The 16658-nt window shown below is 30.4% G+C and overlaps 1 protein-coding gene across 1 annotated transcript; it reads right to left on the bottom strand.

Moving 5' to 3' along the window:
- Positions 1 to 1628: 1628 nt before the first annotated feature.
- On the bottom strand, positions 1629 to 6188 carry LOC136061791 (uncharacterized). The gene is made up of 5 exons (XM_065760094.1): positions 5957 to 6188; positions 4627 to 5081; positions 4359 to 4453; positions 4063 to 4190; positions 1629 to 2318 (listed from the first exon to the last, which is right to left on the bottom strand). The coding sequence occupies exons 1-5, from the start codon at positions 6032 to 6034 to the stop codon at positions 1629 to 1631; spliced, it is 1446 nt and encodes a 481-aa protein (XP_065616166.1). The 5' UTR covers positions 6035 to 6188.
- Between the last annotated feature and the right edge of the window lie 10470 nt (positions 6189 to 16658).

Below are 16658 nucleotides of genomic sequence, written 5' to 3'. Positions count from 1 at the left end.
TGTGGGGCCCATAGGCCTGATAGCCTCGGCCCATCATGTAGCAGGCCCAAGGCCCATGCCGAGGAGCACAAGCTATTTTGGACTAAAGAGGGGGAAAGCCTATTTTCCCAATCCACGCCGAGGACTACCTTATTCTCGGCCTGACAAAGGTGATTTTGGGGAGAGGCTAACCCCAAAGTAAGCTGTCACTCTCGCATTTAATGCACTCAACTAACCCCCCTGGCCGCATTAATGGGGAGGTAACCCCTTGGCAGGATAACGTTGATTAGAGTGAACCACTTGAGTACCGATAAGGCCTCTGATGGGACGGAAGACCAGAAGAAAGGCAAATAAATGATTAACAGATGGAAGCAGGAGAGAGGAAGATGAAAACTATAAAAGAAAAGCTAGTGAAGCAAAGAAGAGGGAGGAAAGAAGGGAGGAACATTAAGGCCTCCTCGGCCACAGGCCGAGGAGCATCCATTTGTAAAGAAACTCTTAGTATTTTTTATAAAAAAAAGTTCATGCATGGTGATTGATGGCCAGCACCTAAACCTGTCAACCCATTCTCTATAAATTTATTGTTTGGGCTTATTGGGCTGAAAACCCATCACTCAGGGTCAATCCAAATTGAGTCCCTACAATAGCTATTAACCTTTAATTTTCTAAGAATTTTGCTAGTATGAAAGATACAAGATGAAGATGTAATCCAATAATAGATTTGTTAAAATTCACCTCCAATAAAAAGATATTAAGTAAGATTATAGTTTCGAATTACAACCAATTTTATAACTAAACTTTGTCCTTGTTTTTAATTATACTTATGCATTTGCACGGAGTTACACACTAATTATTTTAAAATACTAATGAATTAAGTTTTTCTTTTAAATTTTTCTATATAATATGCGACATAAATTCCTAATTAATAATTGATAAGAAATATAATATTAAGTTCTTTTATTTCCATCTTTATTACTATAATAACAAGATATGGAAGAGAAAAGAATACTTTCATAATTTAGTAAAATTATATAATAAAAAAATAATATCAAACAATTAATGGTAGTCCTTAATTAATAATCTATATATATATATATATATATATTAAAAGCTAAACCTCAGATAAAATTCAATTATATTTTATATGGATTCTCAATTTTGCGTCATGTGTCCCATCCAATTTTTAATTTTGTAACCAAGTGAATTATTGAATATAATCGAAGAGTCTGAATTTAATTAGATTCTAAATTGATTTTTAATTAGAATTCAATTTTACGCTATGTGTCCATCTAATTTTTTAAATTTTTATGACAGGTCAATTATTGGGTGCAAAAATTGAAAAATTTAAATCCAATTAAATTATATATATATTAATAAGACACCATTACATATTTTAGAAATATATAGTTTAAAAAATGTGTAAATTAATACTATGTATAATTTAAATTGTATATTTTTTAACTTCTTCTAAAAAAAGGTAAAATTTGAATAGTATATTTGTGATTATTTTTAATTGTATGGCTTACACACTAGTAAACTTTAATGGTGATCACAAAAACAATTAAAATTTTTTAAGAACTTGCATATTAAAAAAAATTAAAATTAAAATTAAAGAAAAGAAAAGAAAAGAAAAGACTCCTTAAAAACAACTAACAAGAGTAATCACTAAGTAAATACCTATTTTTGGAGTCCCAACCAGAGAGATTGGCTGCTTCACATAGAGCTTCCCTCCACTTTTGAATCTTCTTTTTATCATTAAATTTTTCTTCATGCATAGTTAATGCTTCCCCATATTTTCCTTCTTGCTTACGAACTTCTGATGGATCTACCTTGTAAAAAATCGGTTGCACTAATTGCTTTTTTTTCCTACACTCAACAATTTTAGCAAGTTCTTCCAAACACCAAGTGGAGGATGCATATTTTTCAGAAAATACGATTATTGACATGGTTGAGTTCTCAATGGTTTTAAGAAGTTCTACAGAAATTTCTTCTCCTCTGGGGAGATCATTATCAATGAATGTGTCAATACCTCTATGACACAAAGCCGTGTATAAATGGCTTATAAAACCATGACGGGTATCTTCACCTCTAAAACTCAAGAAGACATCAAAGTTTTTGGGTTGGTGGGTCGAAGAGGAAGATGAAGCCATTGGGATTTTAGAGTAGAAAGATGAGAAGATCTGTAGGTAGGAGAAGGAGAGCTGGGATTTACGAATAGACGGATGAGAAGATCTGAAGGGAGGAGTAGGAGAGTTGTGGATGGGTTTGTCAATATAATTGAAGTGAAAAAGGAATAAGGAAGAGGGTGACTGAATACAAGCAAGAGGAGACTCTAATATCTAAGACCATCATCAAGTTAAAAGAGGGGAAACCGGAAACCCGGAGGAAAGAAGAAAACTTTTTTTATTCATGTCAGTATTTTTTTTTTTTTTTGGCCTAGTACTTCATGTAAGTACTTGATCAAACTGTGAGCATGCATTTACCCGTAGGGGAAATTTTTTTATTATCTACTTTTCTTGTTAAAATATACAATAAAAGTAGATATCGTTATTCTTAAATATTATTCAATTTAACAACAAATTTATCAAAAAATATTTTATTAAGGGATGTTTTTAAAATATTTGTTAATAAATATTTTAAAAAATAATTTTATAGAAAAATAGCTAATTCTTTTTATAAAATTTTATTTATATATACATAAATTTTTAAAATTGATGATTGATAAATGGTCTAAAGCATTCAAGAAACGGATTCATCAAAAATATAAATATTATTAAGTTCCGAGACGGACTCACACGTTTTTGCTTTTTCTGAAAAAGTAGCTATCTTTAGTCACCGCTCACTTTTTCTCTTTCTTCCAGATTTCCCCTCTTTTTCCTGGAGATTGCCAAAGTCAGTTCTACTATGCACACATCATCAGATTTTCCCACCCTTTTTTTCTTGACGTACACTCATTTTTATCGAAACTTTCTCCCTCTCGCTCACATGGTCTCGTCATAGATCCACTCCAACAAATAAGTGAGTCCCTCATGCAGAGAAAGAATTAGAAGAGATTTATTATTTTAATTAATTTTTATTTTTATTTATAATACTTTTAGTAAAAAATTTTAATTTTAAAAAAATAAGTAGGATTTAAATAGACTCAAAATCTCGCGAAGTGAGTAAGATTTCATTATGATTATATTTAAATAAAAAAATCACACTAATATGAGACATTTTTAAGTAAAATTATATAAATTTTACATATAATTTTATTATACATAAATTGATGAGACTCACGTAAAATTCACTTTCACGTTAATAATAAAAAGCATAAGTGTGCAACACATGAAACTTGGGTGAGTGATTAATGCAAGCAAGAGGAGACTTTGATTTAATTTTGTCCGTTATTTTACTATTTAGTTTATTTTTATTAAAATTTATGAGTTTTATTACATTTTTTTATAGTATTTGTGGATCTTATAGTATTATTTTAACTAATTTTTATTTTTATTTATAATACTTTTAATAAAAAATTTCAATTTTAACAAAATAAGCAAATTTTAAATAGACCCAAAATCTCGCTTGAAGTTAGTAATATACCATTATGATTATATTTAAATAGAAAAATCACACTAATATGAGACATTTTTAAGTAAAATAATATAAATTTTACATATAATTTTATTATACATAAATTGATGAGACTCACATAAAATTCACTTTCACGTTAATAAAAAACATAAGCGTGCAACACATGGAACGAGGGTGAGTTATTAATGCAAGCAAGAGGAAACTTTAATATAGTCTTGTTTTTGGTGTGGCCAGTAAACTTTTTAAGCTTTTTTCTTCTTTTTTTTTTTGGAGAATAACTTTTTAAACTTTTCAAAGTCACACTTTTACATTGCAATATCATGGAACTTTTTGAGTGAAACCCGAAATAACTCTTCAAAGTAATTTACAACCGTACCTGTCTTTTTTTTTTTTGGTAGAAACAACCGTACCTGTCACTTTGATCACATTTNGTACTCCGTATAAATAAAACCACAAAAGTATACGTGAAAAGCAATTCGATCCCCAATAAATGTATACTGTAAAACTAACCAATTCGTTCGGAAAAACTTTCACTTGTTGCCTGTTGTCGCTGGCAAAAAATAGAACCTTCAAGACCTCCACGATGTCAAGCGGCTCTTTTAAGAATCTAATGAGCTTCCAATAAGCCTCTATTTTCTCTGCATTGAACAAAAAGCTTTGGTCAGGATTTTGCGCCTGTTTAAGTCAATTGGAAATGTAGCACGTGCAACATATCATGGTAGCACTTGTTGGGAAAATAATGTAATAATGGAGGTGGCAACCGCATGCTTAATTTCTTCTGAGTAAAATCAGACTGAGTGACTAACCTATTTCTTCGTTGCAAAGTTGTATCTGCAATTTTAGTTTGACATGGATGACATTAATTTTCTCGGCAAATCGCGAAAGCTCCTGTGTCTTTCTCCTGAAATTGTGAAACCATCGTTATTTGCATTAGATTTGTTGAATTCAAAGTTAAGCGATTAAATTCGCTATTTTCAAACAGTTTTAAGTCTTTTCAGACAAGTGATAAATTATTATTAGAGCAGCAAGTGGTGAACCCTCCTATTGTATCAAACCTTAATTATAAGGACTTACTCATCTTTAATGAGACAACACATCCGAGTCGTGCAAACTACAACAGTTATGATAGCCCAAAAAACGTATACTGAGATATTGTCCGTGGCTATTGAGAGTGCTGGTACATCCTTTGGATTATACTTAACAGATCGTTCCTCCAACGTAACAATGCAATCAATGACATTCAATGTGTCCTTGATCAGTTTGTTAACTTCAACAATCGCACTCTCATGGTTATGATCAATGCTTGGCCGCGTTAGGAGAGCAGGTATCCCCTTCAAGATCCCCATTGACTTGGTGAGTTGGTCTGATGAGTGAAACTGATCTAGGTGTCTACAGAAGTCTCCATAGTCCAAAGTAAAAGCCGCAAGTGTCAACACTGCCTTCACATGCCATGAGTAATCTTTGAGTTTTTCTAGTATTGACTTTGTTGTTTTGTAAGCAGTTTCCTCACTCGGATCCTTGCATACCATCTGACATTACATATATTCCATTATGAAAAACGCTTATGGAAATTGTGTACGTAGCTACATGATCACATTCATATCGGCACTTTACTATTGTGCGTAATTAAAGTAGAATAGAATTGCTATTCTTTGTAATTGGAAAAATAATAAGAGTACTACTAATTTTGTTATAAAAGGCTTAAAAAGTGACCTCGACGTATGTGATATTTTTGTCAAATCTATTGCATGAAAAATAAAATCTTAATTTCTTTTTTAATACCCTAACATTGCTCTTATAATGATATTATTTATATTATAAAATAATTTCAGTGGTTAAAGCGAAGAGTTTAAACTATAAACTTTTAGCATAGATTCGCTTGTAACGGTAAAACAAGCAAATGATTGCCATTCATACCTTTAATAGTGTTTGGCTGGCAATTATCTTTTCTAAAAGTGTAGTCTTCGATTGAAAATGATTGCCATTCATACCTTTCAAAAGAGGTTTTGGCGCCATAAGGAAGAACATACAACCAAGCGCATCTTAGAGAGCAAAGAGAATTTAAAGAAAACATTCCCTCCAGCTTAGAAGTATGAAATTTCTTCTAGTAGGATTAGTTTAAGAGCAATCTTCTGACAGCAAATTTAGTGATCTTCAACCGTTGTATTTAAGTAATTTTCAATTAGTTCCAAGTATTTTTTTTATTAAATTTGTGCTTTTTGATTTAGTTGTAACAGTTTTCAATCCAAATTACTTTATGCATGTTATTACTTTCATGTTTATTGGAATCTTTTGATCACTAAAAATTCCTTTTAATTGAGGCATGCATTTTACCAAACTCACACAAAGTTAGATGCTTTCAAAAATAAATGCATCATATAATTTATTTATTTCTAACAGATACCTCGTAAGAAAGTTCCTTGAGTGTACATAATGGTGGAATGAAGCTTGTTGCGATGACTCTTTCACCCTTGATCTCCATGTGTGGTTGTTTAGTACCCTAGAGTATGACCAAAATAATCATTAGTGAGATAATTTAAACAATATATGAGGAGAGAGAAGTTTTGATTTAAAAAATCATTGTATATTTCTTGAGTTTAACAATATGATTAGATGAAAGGGAAATAGAGAGAACAGGTTGAGGGGATGGGGTAGGAGGGGTTTAATTAACCTTATTTTGTTTTTTTTGGTTTTTTGTTTTTTTTTTTTTCAGTGAATGAATGCAAGGTTTGAGGCATTTGGAAGGGTAAGATACCCATCAAAACCAATCATTTCTAATTCCCTCAACTTGGGGATATTCTATTGGAGGCCAGGGGTTCCACTCATTCTAAAAAGTAAAAAGTAATAAATAAATATAATTCAAATTTATTCTTATGATATCAACTTATATATATTTTCTTTAAGCAAAAAAGCTGTATATCGTCAGTTATATAATGCTTTAACATTTCCTCCCATTTATATTATAATTTTTAAACTGTTCAAACAACAGGGAGGAATATTGTGCTTGTTATTTAATTTTTTTTTCTTTTTTTCTTTTTTTTTTTACCATTTTTAAAGCCAAAATGAGGGCTTGAAAAACACATATGGTTGAAGATATTGAAAAACACTAAGTGTTAAATTTTTATACTCATCTCTTCGATTTCAAAAGGACAAGGTCAAGAAGGTTATTTATTAAAGGAAGAGTTACCTCAATAGTGTACCCCAACCTTCGGACAAGAAGTAGAAGATAACACTTATACCAATAATCAGTGGCGGAGTCAGGATTTCAATTCAGAGGGGGCAAGATTTAAAGACTATTTTTACAAAGGCAAAAACAAAAACAATTGTATGAGAATTCGTTTAGAACTTGATTTGGACTCATTATTATACTCAGGATTTTCCATAATTGCAATTAAGTACAAATATATATTTCATATCGAAACAAAAATAACCAATTTATAGTTACAAACAATTAAAATAAGAGATTAATCTAATTACATAAAATTTAGATATCTAATTTGATTCCTAAAAATTTAGATACCTAATGTTGTATACACGTCTATTGCTTTGATTGCTTTTAAATAATATCTACAATTCAATTTTTTTGTTCTTTATTCTTCAAAGTATTTAAATTTGGGTTTGTAGTAGAAACCTAGACCTAGAGTTTAAAGTTGAAATATCTGAGAGAGGGAGGAGAGAGAAGATAGTGGAGGTTAGGGTCTGAAACTAAAGTACAAGGACATTAGTTAGTTTTTTTTTTTTTTTTAATAATTATTTTGTATAAAATATTAAAATATAAGACCTACCATCAATTGAAAATTTATGAAATAAAAAATTGGACATTAGTTAGTTTTTTTTTTTTTTTTAATAATTATTTTGTATAAAATATTAAAATATAAGACCTACCATCAATTGAAAATTTATGAAATAAAAAATAAAAGAAAGTTGGGATAAACGTTCCAAGAATGGTAATGACATGCTTGAATTTGAGACTTGATAAAAGTTTCTTTTTAAAACCAAAATGATGTAGCATGTTTTAACAGTGGCGTCAATCCTTCAATCGCTGGGTAACCTTTTTAGCTTTTCTTTTTCGGTAACAGAGCTATTTTAGGGACTGCATTTTGTTTTTTTCTTTATATCAGAGGGGGCAAACAGGTTAAGCATTTAATAGAGTGTTTGCTCACTTCTGCAGGATGTTACTATGAACTTATTTTGGGTGGAGTCAGAGGGGGCAAGTGCCCCCCCTCGACCCCCCCTGACTCCGCCCCTGCCAATAATAATAACAATAATAATAATAAATTAAAGAAGAAGAATAAGTAGTAGTAAAGAAAATTCTTATTAAAGAGCGTGTGCAGGGTAGTAACATAGATATATACCCGAAAAACATTGTCAGCAGCAATGGTAGCAGGTTTGAGAATGTTTGTGACGATAGCAAAAAGCGAGGCAACATCGAACTTTTCGGCAGTATGAATTCCGGGAACACTAATTTCTTTCTTGATCTCATCGTCGGTCATTTGAAACGGCTTCTTGTTGCAGGCCATGGCTACACTGGGTATTACAAAACAAAGTTAGAAATTCAAGCTAGAAGAGAAGGGATAAGTTGGGTTGTTTGTGGTAATGGTGTGGTAGAATTAGATTGGCTTATTGCCCTATTTATAGGATTCTAGCTTTGGGGGGGCTAAAGCATGAACTGATAAACCCTAAATTGTTTTATGTTAAAAGGTGATTATTGTATTTCTTTTATTATTTAATATACTAACTTTAACTTTTGCTTTCTTGGCACCAAGATACATGTGGGAGTATTATATGTGAATGATGTTGGATGACCCTGGTGGATAAAGCATTGGAGTGACAGCCATTACTTTGAAGCGTGGTCTTAGGAGTAGAGAAAAAGAGTTGGAATGTTTGGAGAAGTAATGTCTCCAAGGCTTTGATCTCTCTGGCGGTCATATTTAACTAGTTTTTCAAAATTAAGCTAATTTTAGAATGAATTTTCACAACTTTCTAGTCGTAAAATACATTTAAAATAAAATAAAAATTCTGGTTTTTGTTTGGACAGAAATCCTTTTGACTAGAATGTGTTTTCCTAATCTACATTTCTGGAGCAACAAAAATGTGACTTCTCAATTTTCACTAGAGTAATTGGGATACAATGACTGGTTACTCATGCGAGAATGTGTCTTATGAAGAGATATTTCTTTTACAATATATAAAACCCATATATAATTCTACACTTCTTTTTTTATCAACAACTTTACACTTCTTCGAACTAAAAGCAATTCTTTTTTTCTTTCTTTTTTTTTTTTTTTTTGAGAAATAACTAAAAGCAATTCCATTTAACATAATTACTTTTTAATAAATGTTTCAGCTTAATACTAATTAAACTCAAGTTTTCAAGAAAATGCCTTCTGCCATAATAGAATGCATTCCACTAGTAATCGCTCCAAACTAGAAAATAAATTACAGGATACAAAACGGACACATTCTAAAGAAGGAATCTTTAAGTTTCATTCTTGCTGCTTCTATATATTAACTTACTACAACATTGAGACAACTGTAAATACCATAATATGTTTTAAATTTATTTAGTTTTTTTTTTTTTTTTTTGAGAAATAACTAAAAGCAATTCCATTTAACATAATTACTTTTTAATAAATGTTTCAGCTTAATACTAATTAAACTCAAGTTTTCAAGAAAATGCCTTCTGCCATAATAGAATGCATTCCACTAGTAATCGCTCCAAACTAGAAAATAAATTACAGGATACAAAACGGACACATTCTAAAGAAGGAATCTTTAAGTTTCATTCTTGCTGCTTCTATATATTAACTTACTACAACATTGAGACAACTGTAAATACCATAATATGTTTTAAATTTATTTAGTGTGAAAACACTGTAAAATGTACGACACTATGACTACTTTTTCATATATTATTTTGGTAAATTGAAATTGGAACTTTTTATTAAAGTGAAAACTGTCTTCTGTTTTAAGCAAATTGACTATTAACAAAATCTCTTTGAAGTTCAATCTTCTTCTTTACTTTTTTCCCTCTTTCTTCTTCTTGTTTTATTGAGTTTTTCTCTTTTGCTTTGGTATAATATTCGATTTAACAGATTTTATTTTTTATGTTCAAGGGTTCATTATGTCTGTCATTTTCCTTCAACAATCCTCTTCTAGGGGTCCATTGTACCGACAAAACCTATTAAAAAACTCATTATTATATCTTTGATAGAAACATAGTAATAATTCGATAAAAAGGGAAGGAAAAAAGATACACTCAAAGTATTTATCCTGCCTCTTTTCTTTTCCTCTTAATCTCCTCAGTTGTAATGAGAAAACTTTAAAATAACTTATTATTCTATCTTTGATAGACTCAAAAATATTAATTCATCAAAAAGAAAAGAAAAAGAAAAGATAGACTCAGTTTTTGTTTGGAAAAAATTATTTTTGCCAACTTATTTTACTATTCAACTTATTTTTGCTATTATTCATAAGTTTCACTGTACTTTATAATACTATTGATGAGTCTTACTGTACTATTTCAGTTAACTTTTATCTTTATTTACAATATTTTCAATAAAAAGTTTCAATTTCACTAAAATAAACGGATCTAAACGAAGCCTCAATGTATTTATGTTGCCTCTATCATTTTTCTTAGAAGTATTTACAGGTCGGCCGGCTCGGGTTTGGAGTGAACTCGTGACTAGACCGCCATTTGCATTTGGATTTATGAGCAGTTTCGGTCGGATTGGCGGTTGGCCAACACACTCAAATTCAAACCTGCAACCAAACATAAAGAGTCCCACACCAGTAAACCGCAAAGACCAAATTGTGACATCAGCATCGCCACACCCACAACACAATGATCCAAACCCACTTCCACCAACATACTCAAAAAATACCCATGGCCAACTATTATACCAAAACCACCAATAAATTACAGAAAAAGTGAAAACAAAATGAGAGGGGAGAGCAAGAGATAATGGGGAAGGATGAACAGATAAGGTTGGAAGTAATAGGGTAGTACATGTCTAATAATGGCAAAGTGAGAATTTTTTAGGCCAATCATGTAAAGAAGCGTGAAAGATATATATATATATATATATATAAAACAAAAATCAAAGGAAATTAGTTATAGTCGGTCGGTTTGGTTGCAATGGATTTCCTTAACATACAACCGACATCTGAACCAATTGTTATCGGGTTTTAACAATTATACTCGCAGTCGACCGAAATTACATTTGAAGCTTACCAAATCTTATCGGCTCAGTTTGAGCGGGTCGGTTTTAGTTGGGATCGGGTTAACTTCGACACCCAGTGATTTTCTTATTCTTTTTCCTTTTATTCTCCCAAGTTGTTGGCAACAAGACTTAAGGGTATATTTAGTAGCTTTTTTTTATTTTATTTTTTTTTCTCAATTTTTTATTTTCAATGACAATTTTCTGTTTTTATTAACCAAAAACTTGTTTGGTAAGCTGAAACCATTGGAAAATTGAAAACATTTTTCCTTTCCAATTTATAAAGAAAAATGAAAACGACCCTTTGTCTGTTTTCATTTAGCACGTTTTTTAGGCTTATAAAAACACAGACAAAATGGTGTACTTTTGCCAGTTTAACGAACCAGAATTCTGGTTCGAACCAATGCAACAACATATTTTGATTTTTACCCGTTCTCTCTTCCTAATTTCAGATTACTATTTTTCTGTTAGCAGATCGGCACTATGTTTCACAGTTTTTGGCAAGCCCTCTTCTTCTTCTTCTTCGTTTCATCTCCTACACCTCCATTTCGCCTCCTACTACTCTAGTTCAATTTGTTTTCTTTGCATTGTTTCATGTTCCTCTTTGGTTTTGTGAGCCCACTTGACTAAGCATGCTGGAAATGACAAAAACAATAGTTGGAAAGCTCTAGGCCCTTTTTGGTATGGCAACTCAAACACATGTTTTTAGTTTTTAAACAATATTATATGTATTTTTACATACTTTTTCACTCACACGTATTTTTACACATATTTTTAAACAACAAAACACATGTTTTTAAGTAGATATACCAAACACCCCCCTAAACTATGTTGCTTTCAAATGGCCCCCTCTAACAACATGATGTATCATATCTCTATTTATTTATTTATCTTTAATTTGTGCTTTTCCCCCCATTATCTGAATTACATATTATTGTTTTATATTCTAAAAGAAAACGTGAATGTTCTTATTATTATAATAATTACTGAGTAAATATTTGGATTTAAGATTTATATATTAGTTGAAATATGAAATTATAATATTAAGGTTTCTAATAAATTATATGGCCTTTGATCAATAATATGTAAAAAAAAAAATTATATGTAAATAAATAGTGGTAACTTCGAAATGGTATACTGAAATAGAATGGTATTGAAATATTTCATTTCAAAAGACAAACCGAAATAGGCACTCAAACAATATGTATAACTTTGGTGATGAGACCATGTTGCACAATTCATAACTTCATTTGGATGGCAACAAGAATGATCATTTGTTTACTCAATTCAATGTTGATGACCTTATGGTTAATGGTGAAGGTAGAAATAATTCAGGTGAGCCATCACACACAATTGACTTAATTGATTAAGCTGCTAAAGCTATGGAAACTTAAAGGGATTAGATTGCATAATTAATGTTGAATAATAATAAGCAACATTGATATGTTTGAAGTTCGTGAACCATTGGCATCCGGCAAAGGTGGTGGTGGGGTAGTGCGAATGTGATGGTTTTATTATTTTTAAGTAATTGAAATAATAAAATGCATAAATTTAGCATTTAATTAAATAAATGGATATGTGATATGTTTTTATTTGATAGATATGTGACATGTTCGTGAACCATTGGCATCGTGCAAAGGTGGTGATGGGGTAGTGGAAATATAATTTTTTTTTTTTTAGGTAATTGAAATAATAAAAAATATAAATTTAACATTTAATTAAATAAATAGATATATGACATATTTTTATTTGTATAATATATGGTGGAAAAGGAAAAATAAGACGAGAAGATTTAGACTTCTATTCAATGTAAATTAGGTGAAAAAAAAAAGCACCATTATATAGCTAATAGTTGTCATTTACTCAAAAACAAAAACTGAAGAAAAAAATAAAACTCCTTGCAGCATCATCGTTGCTTAGGTCACCACCCCGATTCATTGTGTGAGCCTCACGTTGTCCACTCAGCTCTAGTCGGCGACAGGAAACCCACAACAAGGGTGTCTGACAACTCTAGCCTCCGCTCAGCTCTAGTGGTATCTCTTTTCCTATTCTCCTCTATCCCCATTCATTTTTGTTTTAGCCTAGGAAGTTCTATCAAGGCAGGAAAACTTATCTCAACAAAATCAAAGGTTTCAAACTGTACAAAGACCACGGTTTATGTCTATGCCTTCCCCAAAAGCTGCTTCATGGTCATCACAAAGTAATTTTGCTAACAGAGATATAATTAAAAAGAAGCTATATGCCACAGAATTGGGAATGGTTGGAATACTAGGATCCTTGAAGATCCGTGGATTCCTACTGAACCAAATTTTATTCCAAAGTTGAAGCATGGGGCAACTTGTGAAGTTCATCTATTGCCTTGGTATCATAGGCAATAGATCTAGATTTTTTATTATTATTAAAATCGGCAAGTGGGTTACAACTAGTTTGCACTGACTAATTTTTTCTCCCCTGAGAGAAGCAGTGACTTCCTTTTTGATTAGGTTTGATGCATATTGAAAATTTCTTTCTTCGAAATACTAAAGTAAGTTCATTACCTTCACCCAAAAAAAAAAGAATGTTATATTTTATTTATATTCCAAATTTTATCATATTGATTGGCTTATATTATCTAGATTTTTTATTATTATTAAAATCGGCAAGTGGGTTACAACTAGTTTGTACTGACTATTTTTTTTTCTCCCCTGAGAGAAGCAGTGACTTCTTTTTTGGTTAGGTTTAATACATACTGAAAATTTCTTTCTTTGAAATACTAAAGTAAGTTCATTACCTTCACACACACAAAAAAAAAAAAAAATGTTATATTTTATTTATATTCCAAATTTGATCATATTGATTGGCTTATATTATTATATTATATGATACTAGCATATGGAATTATTATAGAGAGCCATTCAATTCCACAATTTTCTTAAGACTACATAACTAGATTATAAAATTTAATTTAGAATTTATAGTTGGTGTAATTTATAGAAAAATCATCCACAGGTTCATATTCATCTATGAAGAGAAAAAGTTTTCAAGATTTAGAGGTTATCGCTCATTCTAGATTTCAAATGCTGAAATTTTAGATGTTGAAATCCTAGAAAGACCTGAAGTTGTGAACATAAAGAAATAATATATCTTGTTTTCTTAGAATGTGATCTTGGATTACAACATCTAATATACACATTAATCGACTTGATGAACATTTCAAACTTAAACCATATCAAAGAATCAATTATTATTCTATCGTTTTCTCAAAAAAAAAAAAAATCAATTATTATTAATAATTTCAGTAGCATAAAAGAAGGTAAGGTAGAACTTTGTTGAGTTAAAGTTAATTTATGAAATAAAAGATTGTTTACCTTTTTTTAGTCATGATTTTTTTTTTCAACTTAATAATTTTATTATATATAGTTTGGCTCCTTTAGGAAAAAAATTCCTAACTCTGCCATTGCACATACAAGAACTAAAATACAAATAAAAGAGTGGTCTCACTTGAAGATTCAGTCTCTTATTTCTTGGTTTATCCTATTGGTTTTTATTGATTAAGAATTTTCTTTTCTTCTAATGTTGTATAAAACAAAAAAAGCATATGAAATAATTTTTTTAAATGTCATGTTAACATGTGCGCTTAGAGAAATGGTTAATAATCTATCTTGTTAAAGTTTTGACAATTTTTTTATGAGAAATGAAAAAAGTTGTCAAAATATTAATTTTTTTTCTTTTCTCATAATTTTTTTTTTTAAATGGATTATTAGTCATTACCTTAAAAGCATCCATTAGTATTTCATTTTTTTTTTTTAAGAACTTGTTTATGTTAAAAGGTGATTGTGTGTAAATTTTTTTACTATTTAATAGAATATATTACGCTAACTTTAAATTTTGCATTCATTACTCCAAGATACACGTGAGAGTATTAGATTATATGTGAGTGAATATATATGAGAATGAGGGTAGATGTCCGTAGAGGATAAAGCATTGGAGTGACAGCTATGCCTTTGAAAGGTGATCTTCGGAGTAGAGAAAAAGTGTTGGAATGTTTGGAGAAGCCTGTCTCAAAATGCCCATACACAATCGTAGTGGATAGTTTTCATCTCTCTGACCGGCAAACACCCAAAAGAGTTAGTTTTTCACAATGAAACTAAGCAAACACCCAAAAGAATTAGTTTTTCACAATGAAACTAACTTCTCAATACACTCAAAGGGTCGATGAAACCGAAGTTTAGGGTATGTTTGGTAGTAGTTTTTAACAACAGTTTTTAATGTTTAAACTTTAAACAACAATAATACTTTTGACACATATTTTTATAACACTTAAACATATAGTTTCACAACATTAAAAACTGAATAACAATACTTAAATACTACTACCAAACAAACCCTTACTTGTTAGAAATAAAGCAACTCACGAACGAGTTTAGCAAAAAATAAAGCAACCCACATGGTAGTAAATGACCCAACTGGTAGTCTGCCCTACTTAGGCTTTAAAAAAATGCGAGATGTTTCGGAGGAGGGGGGCAATTGATCAAATTCAGCTGAATTTGAACAATTTAGCTTACTTTGTAATATATTCGAAGGGGGAGACATTTGGGGCAGGGGAGCCCTGAACCCGGGCCCCAACGTGATTGAGCGTATATTTTAATATGGATTTTTTGTTTTTTAGCAAACTTTAATATGGATTTATGTATTAGGTCTCTCTATTTCACAAGCAGGACAGATTATGGCATATAGTATAAGTTTGGTATCCTATAGTTTTTTAGTAGCATATTTGCTACATACAAGATAAAAGATATAAATAACTTAGTTCAAAACATCTAGGCCCTCATCAAAAAAAAAAATTCTAGGGCCTATTTGGTAATGTTGTTCTATAATGTTATTTAAGTTTTGTGAAAATACGTATGTGTGAAAAAGTATTGTGAAAATACATATTTTTTAAATAACGAAAACTGTTGTTTAAAAAATATTAACAAACATGCTCCTAGTTTTCTTAAATTTTAAAAAAGAAAAGTTGAGACAAAATACAAATTTTTTTTTTTTTGCCAATTGGACATGTAATATATGAAACTTTTTGTTATATCTGAAGGAAGGCAAAGAAATGAAACAGAGGAAATGACAGCATTTTATAAGAACAAGACAAAAAATGCAAATGACATCGTTTGCTTAAGTGAGAAGAGAGAAATTGCGAGAAATGACACCGTCTCATTTAAGTGATAGACACGTTCAACACGTGCGAGAATTGGAAATCTGGTTTCACAAATTGGCAGTTCTTGTGTACTGTTACACATTATTAGTATTTAGTTTTCCCACCCTTTTCTCCGTTCTTTGTAACTGCTCTGTTTTGTAGTATAGATAGTAGAGCTTGTAATTATTTCATTCACCCTCTCTCATTCTTTCTTTGGGTAATAAGAAATTTTAGTTTATTTAGAGAGCTTAACAAAAACTTTAAACTTTTTGTTCAATTCACTTCTTTTTTTTTTTCTTTTTTTTTCTTTTTTTTTTTCTTTTTTTATGTATATCATTGTTGCTTTTGAAATATTGAGAATCTTTTGTTTTGACTATTGCAGTATTGCTATTTTTTTCTCTGATGGTTGTCCAGATATTTTTCTTTTGTGAAATAATCTAAACAGATTTTCATCGTTCAATGGTTTAGTTTATTTATTTATTTATTTTCTTTCTAGCAATTCAATTGTTGTAACAATGGAGAGGAGGATTCAAATCCGGATTCTCTAATAAAGGAAACCAAGTTATATTACTTACAAGACTTTTATTGTTTTAATTTATTTTTAAAAGCACTCAATTAAAGTACTAAAATTATATGGATAAATATCATTAAAGGCCTTTCTACAGTGTCTCCAATGTTTTTAACGTAAGATTCCCACACTGGATATAAGAGCCCAAATA

The sequence above is a fragment of the Quercus suber genome, unplaced genomic scaffold (genome assembly GCF_002906115.3).
Source record: "Quercus suber isolate HL8 unplaced genomic scaffold, Cork oak 2.0 scaffold_353, whole genome shotgun sequence".
Lineage (NCBI taxonomy): Eukaryota > Viridiplantae > Streptophyta > Magnoliopsida > Fagales > Fagaceae > Quercus > Quercus suber.
This window is presented reverse-complemented; position numbering and strand designations above follow the sequence as displayed.